This window comes from Alnus glutinosa, chromosome 9, assembly GCF_958979055.1.
Source record: "Alnus glutinosa chromosome 9, dhAlnGlut1.1, whole genome shotgun sequence".
Taxonomy (NCBI): Eukaryota; Viridiplantae; Streptophyta; class Magnoliopsida; order Fagales; family Betulaceae; genus Alnus; species Alnus glutinosa.
In genome coordinates this window covers 8,543,342-8,550,870 of record NC_084894.1, presented here as the reverse complement: position 1 = coordinate 8,550,870, position 7,529 = coordinate 8,543,342, and the positions used below count along the sequence as shown (strand labels likewise).

General features: G+C 36.3%; 1 protein-coding gene across 1 annotated transcript; it reads left to right on the top strand.

Moving 5' to 3' along the window:
* Positions 1 to 338: 338 nt before the first annotated feature.
* LOC133876728 (uncharacterized) lies at positions 339 to 1,246 on the top strand. The gene is made up of 2 exons (XM_062314980.1): positions 339 to 707; positions 1,202 to 1,246. The coding sequence occupies exons 1-2, from the start codon at positions 339 to 341 to the stop codon at positions 1,244 to 1,246; spliced, it is 414 nt and encodes a 137-aa protein (XP_062170964.1).
* Positions 1,247 to 7,529: the final 6,283 nt, after the last annotated feature.

Genomic DNA, 7,529 nt, shown 5'->3' with positions numbered 1-7,529 from the left:
GGAAGAAAGAAAATAAAAAAGGAAAAAAGAAAAAAGGAAAATGACATCTAAATTTTTTCATCCAAATAAAATATAACATAAGCACTTGCCATGTCAACCCCCTCAAATGGGTTCCACCACATGGGTCCCATTCATGTATTTACCGTTGTGCACATGTTATGCACAATTGTTTAAGGATCACTACTCATCCAAAACCTTATATATATAAACCCTCACACATATTAATTCTTCCAAAACCTTATATAGATAAACCCTCACACATATTAATTCTTCCGATCCGTTACAAAACCCACAGTGTATATCTCGCTCTCTCTCTCACTCTCTGGCTCTCCAACGAAATGAAAACCCACTCGCTCCCTTCTCTCCAATCCACTACAAAAACTCCATCACCATCGTCCACGTCTCAGTTTGCGGCGCTTGGCCTATTGAATATCTCCGGACTCTTCATTGGCTGCCTCCTCTCCTTCTGCATCGTCATCTGCCAGCCTTGTTTATGCGCAAACGTAGACGATGAGCCACCTAGACGTGGCATGCAAAGAGCAACGTCTTCTCCGCCGTCGAATCTTTCACCCAGGTCGAACATGCGCAAAGGATTGGATCCGGTGACGATTCGGGCTCTGCCGGTGTATTCTTATTGTGGGGACGCGGAGTACCAGAGCGACTGCACGATTTGTCTTGGCAAGTTGGAGAAAAAAGAGTTTGTGAAGGTGATACCCTTTTGTAATATCAGATTATGAACAAAATGAAGATGAACGAATGAAGAAATTAAGAACAGGGGAAGAACAGAGAGTAAGGAAGAGTAATCTAAAGAGAAAAATGATCTCTTTGTATATTGATTGTACTGAATAATGAAAATGTATTACAAGCTAAGTATATATACAAAAGAAATATCACGGACTAAGCTCAACTGCTAAGCTAACTTAACTTATAAGCTAACAGACTAACAGATGGTATTTAACTAACATACCAGATTGTTTACATGTATTACTAAAACTCCCCCTCAAGATGAAGAGAAAATGTTAATGACATTCATCTTGGACAGCAAGTGCTCAAAAAGATTAGACCAAAGAGCCTTAGTAAAAATATAAGCAAGCTGGTGATGAGATGTCACATGAAGAGTACGAATAATCTTCTCTTGAATTTTGTCCCAGACTAAATGACAATCTATTTCTATGTGCTTGGTTCTTTTGTGCTAAACTAGATTCTCAGCAATATGGAGAGCAGCCTTGCTATCACAAAAGAGTAAGGTAGGTTGTGGATGAGAAACCTGAAGATCATGCAATAAACTCAACAACCAAGTGATTTCACATGTAGCAGTTGCCATAGAACGGTATTTAGCATCTGTAGAAGACCTAGACACCGTGTGTTGCTTCTTGGATTTCCAAGAAATCATGGAATCACCCAACAAAAAATACAAAAACCAATAACCGATCTTCTAGTATCTGGGCATCCAGCCCTATCGGAATCACAAAACGCTTTAATATGAGGAACAGATGAAGCTGAATAGAATAAACCTTGTCCAGGAGATGACTTGAGATACCGAAGAACCCGAGTAGCTACATCCATATGAGGCTGCCGGGGACTATCCATGAATTGACTTAACAATTGAATTGAATAAGAAATGTCCGGTCTAGTGATTGTGAGATAAAGAAGTCTTCCAACAAGCCTTCTATAACTGGTAGGATCAGCTAACAAAATGCCACTAGAACGAGACAATTTCAGGTTAGTCTCCATAGGAAACTTAGAAGGTTTGGCAGCAAGTAAACCACTGTCTTCTAGGATCTCTAAAGTGTATTCTCTTTGTGAAAGAGAAATACCCTTTGAAGTACGGGCAATTTCCAACCCAAGAAAAAATTTCAAGGTACCAAAATCCTTAAGTTTAAACTTAGTATTGAGGAAAACAATGAGCTGAGTAATGGAATCAACATCATTACTAGCTATAACTATATCATCCACATAAACGAGTAGTGCAATAAATACCTTGCCTTGAACTTTAGTGACCAATGAATAATCTTATTTGGATTGAAGAAATTCATGGTGAATCAAGGTAGTCGAAAACTTGGCAAACCATTGCCGTGAAGCCTGCTTGAGGCCATATAAGGATTTGGTGAGCTTACACACCTTATTCTCCCCCTTAACTCCATAACCGGGGGGTAACTTCATATACATTTCTTCATTGAGTTCTCCATGCAAAAATGCATTGTTTACATCTAGTTGATGTAATAACCAACCATTAGAAGCAACTAGAGCAAGAAGACACCTGACAGTTGTGAGCTTAGCAACTGGAGAAAAAGTGTCATAGTAATCGAAACCTTCTTGCTGTGTATAACCCTTAGCAGTTAGCCTAGCTTTATAGCGCTCAATTGACCCATCTGCCTTGAGTTTCATCTTATAAACCCATTTGCATCCAATCGGGATTTTGTTTGGAGGCAAATCAGTAAGAAGCCAAGTATGATTGTCTTCTAATGCAGTGATCTCAGTATTCATGGCATCACGCCAATGCTAAAACTTGGTGGTTTGGTGATAAAATTGAGGTTCATAGGTGGAGGATACTGATAAGCAAAAGGTTGTATATGAAGGTGAGAGTTTAGAACAACTAAGAAAAGAAGAGATAGAAAAAGGAATACCTGAATCCATGGAATCCGAATGAGGTGAATGTGAAGCAACTTGGTAGTGATAGTGCTGAAGATAACCTGGTTTACATCGAACACGAGAAGATTTTCGAGGAAGAGAAGAATTTTCAATTGTGGGAAGAGAAGAATGTTCAATTGTGGGATGAGAAGAAGAATTAAGATCAGAAGATGAGATAGAAGAAGGATTAGGAAGTTGTTGTTCAGAAAAAGAATATAAAGTATCAATTATGGGAAAATTTGAAGATGGAACATCAAGGATGATGTTAGGTAAAACAGAAGATGGAAGTGAAGATGAAGAAGAAAGAAAAACACCATTAGAGGATGGATTATGCAGACCAACAGCAAAAGGAAAAATAGACTCATGAAAGACTACATCCCTAAAAATGAAAATCGAGTGTGAATGAAGATCAAATAATTTGCACCTTTTTGTTGAAAAGGATAACCAAGAAACATACAAGGTTTGGCACGAGGATCAAATTTTGTTCTGTTTTTTGAAAGAGTTGAAGCATAACAAAGGCATCCAAAGACCTTAAGATGATCATATGAAGGTGGTTTTTGATAAAACAATTCATATGGTGAGATATTGGACAAGTGTGGAGTAGGAATTCGATTAATGAGATATGCAACCGTTGAAACACAATCTCCCCAAAAAGTAAGAGACAAATTGGCTTGAAAACAAAGAGATCTAGCAACGTTTAAAAGGTGTTGATGTTTTCTTTCAACAACTGCATTTTGTTGAGGAGATTCTACACAACTAAGTTGATGTAGAACTCCTTTGGCTGAATAGAAATCAGACATGGCAAATTCAGGACCATTGTCTGATCGAAGAACTTTAATTTTGGATCTAAACTAAGTTTCAATGAAATGAAAAAAAGTTTGAATGTGAGTTATGTTCTGATCTTTGGATTTCATTAAATGAATCCAAGTATAACGACTATAGTCGTCGACTATAGTAAGAAAATAATGGTGACCAGCCCGAGAACTAACAGAATAAGGCCTCCATATGTCACAATGAATAAGATCAAAAATAGAAACATAGGAAGTAACACTATGAGGAAAAGGCAATCTTTTATTTCGAGCTAAAGGACAAACTGTACAAGGAAGAGACAACAAATCACAAGAGATTTGAGGATTATTGGAATGTAAAATCTTAAGCCTAGATGAAGACAAATGTCCCAACCTATAGTGCCAAAGATCTATAGAAACAGATTTAACATGTGCAGAAAACTTAAAAGATGCAGAAGTGAAATTACAAGAAGAAGATATGTTTGGTTGATGCAGTTCAGGTTTCTCCAGCAGGTAAAACAGCCCATTTGCTTCTTTACCCACTCCAATCGTCGTCCATGTTGCAAGATTCTGTAGAAAACAATAGTTAGCAAAAAACAGAAAACAATATTGGAAGGTTTTAACTAGTTTGCTAACTGAAAGGAGATTAAAGGAAAACGAAGGAACACATAACACATCAGTAAGTGTTAAATGTGCAGAGACCCGAACTGTGCCAATATGAGTGACAAGAGCAAAATTTCCATTTGGTAATTTTACTTTGGTAGAAATTGTGGCAGTAATGGATGTGAAAAGAGATATGGAGTTGATCATATGATTAGTCGCTCCAGTATCGATAATCCAGGCATGAGATGGACAAGAAATGGTGGTATGACACAAAGAAAAAAATAGAATCTTTTGAAAACAAAGACATAGATTCACTATGAATAAGTGCCATAGATTTACATGCATTGGTAGGAATCAACCGGTCAGTAGTAGTGGAGACACTACCTGCTTGAAGAGCAGATGATGAAGCAACAAAATTTGCCCACGAATGTTCGAAAAAGAGTCATTTAATCCCATTAGGAAATGATAAACATACTCTTGGTGATGAAAATCCATAATTGTTTTCATACAGTCACAGATACAAAGACCACACGAACACTGTGGATCCAGACAGTAATTGTAGAGCTCATCCCAAATACTTTTGAGTTGAGTAAAATAAGAACTTACAGAGTTGGAATTTTGAGAAATGGCAGCAATAGATTTTTGAAGTTGAAAGATACGCAAACTATTTCCTTGAGAAAATCGCTCCTTTAAATCTTTCCAGACAGCTTCAGCACTGTTGATGTAGATGATGCTTGTCGAAATCTCCTTTGAAACTGAATTGATGATCCAACTCAGAACCATATCATTGCACCTCGTCCAGGCCTTGAAATCTGGTGAAGAATCTGACGGCTTTGTCATTGATCCATTGATCCATTGATCAAGAAAAGTTTGTTCTTGGCGCTTAGAGCCATCAACATTGATCGACTCCAAGAGTTATAATTTTCACCAGTCAAAGGTTGAGAAACAAGAATCAGTCTCGGACTATCTCTGTGAGGAAGAAAAAGAGAATCCGAGGATTGATCATGAAGGACAGCGGAAGAAGAAGAAGAGGAATTAGGGTTTTCCATATTCTGCTATGATATCATATCAGATTATGAACATAATGAAGAAATCAAGAATAGGGGAAGAACATAGAGTAAGGAAGAGTAATCTGGAGAGAAAAATGATCTCTTTGTATATTGATTGTACTGAATAATGAAAATGTATTACAAGCTAAGTATATATACAAAAGAAATATCACGGACTAAGCTCAACTGCTAAGCTAGCTTAACTAATAAGCTAACAGACTAACAGCTGGTATTTAACTAACATACCAGACTGTTTACATGTATTACTAAAATGTAAGCACGTGTTTCACCCTGTGTGCATTGACATGTGGCTGTCGTCATGTGTGACGTGCCCGGTGTGCAGGTCGACACTGTTTTCCGTGAGGAGAGGTATGGAAGATCGAAGGTCGATAGAGGTGATCGAGGGCAGTGGGATTGATCGCTTAGTTTTGGCATGAACATGAAGAAGAATAGTAGTTGAGCTGTGTTGCAATTTGCAAAGAATGTCGAGTTTCTGATCCTAGCTAGTTTTGGAGCAGGTTTGAGATTGTAACGATATTTTAGCACGTTAACTATAGCTATCATAACCTTATAATTAATTTGTTTGTATTATATAATTAAGGAGAATAAATAATTAAAGTTGTTTAATCGGTAATGACCCCTAATTAATGGATAGGACACTCTATGTTTTCATACTCTGTTTTTCGTTGAATAAATCTCATCATTTTTAGGAGAATAAGTGTAATAGTGTAACTATATATAAGAGCTTTCACTCATTATATAATTTGAGGGAAAGAATAAAAAAGAAAAAGAAAATAAGAGTAGAAACCCAGGATGATCATGTTGCATCAAATTCAAGTAGATCGGAGGCGTGTCATTTGAAAAAATGCAACGTTGTTGATATCCAAAAGAAATGTTATCTATCTTGCATTAATTATAAAAGTTGTACTCAAATTATATTTTTTAAATGAGAATTGCCAAGCTTTCTTTTTTTTTTAAAAAAAAATAGAGCACATATATTTATTATTACATTTCAAAATATTAATTTACATGATTAGTCTTACGTTTTGAGGCCATCAACATTAATTTCTTTGCCTGCTACGGCACATTCAAGAATATTTGTACAACGGTCTTATCTTGAGCCCAAAGGACTGTGTAAGGGTGAAAATTCAGTTACGCGATTACTGGCTAAAATCGGTAACTGTAACCGAATAGCCGATTGGCCAAAATCTTCAACCGCCTTCTGTAATCGGGTAGCTTGTTAACCGGTTATTTAATAACTGGCGGTTATCTGTTGGTACCTGATTATCCATACAGAGTACCAAAGATTTATTTTAAAAAAATTAATAGAACAAGTAAATTTTTTTTAAAAATTAAAATTAAAATCAAAATCTGCCCTAGAAAAATAAAAACAAGCAGCAAAAATTAGAGGAACTCCTCTGTTTTCTTCAACTATCATATATATACACGAGTAACTTTGCTTTAATTTTATCTTATTAATTAATCAACTACGAATATCAGGAGAGAAAAGTCTTTTTCAACCTATTGAATCACCTTAGAATATCAAGTTGAAGGCATCAATAAAAACAAATGCTCGTATATCTTATTAAACCGGTTTTGATTGGCGCAATAAAAACAAGGCAATTTGGTTTTGAAATGCAAATTGTGGCATAGAGAAGCTAGGAGATGAACAAATGCTGCATGTAGAGAGTGTGGGAGAAAGTAAAGAGAAAAAGATAGGGATGTAAAAGTGTAAAATCTTAAATTTTAATTTTTTAATTTTATATATGTATATCCGGTTACCTGTTACCGGTTATTTCTAACCGGGTATCAAAGCGGTTGGCCGGTTTGCCTGTTACCGGTTACCGGCCCGTTATAACTGGCCGGCTTTACAGCCCTATAAGACAAAGAAACTTGAAGATTTACAAAAACAGGAAAGCTAGGAGAATTTGGAGGGCATTCGGAAAATTCAAGAAGAAATAGATCGATGAATTATTGGAACAAAAAGACCTGAAGTGAAACTAAAGAGCGAAGCAAATGTGGTTTCAGAATAGAGACAGAAATACAAAACTTTTTTCATGCATGGGTCAGAGTCTTCGCCGGAAAATAAATCATATTGGCAAAATTGTAGATGGGGGGGCAGGGTTTGTTATGTACGGAGGGGGAGGATATCAATAATGCCCTTATTGGGTATTACCAAAATTTATTTACATCTGCAGTGCTTGGAAGGTTGGAAAACTGTATTTCAGGTTTGGAAGGGAGAGTTACTGGTTATATGAATAATCAACTCCTAAAGGCTTTTACAAAAGAAGAGATTTAAATATTGCATAGAGTTATTAGTTAATAGATTAAAGAAAATATTGCCTAGTATTATCTCGGAGAATCATAATATTTTTATCCCTAGTAGATTGATTTCTAATAATATTTTGGTGGCATATGAGGCGTTTCGTACAATGTAGTATCGAATGAAGGGGAATGA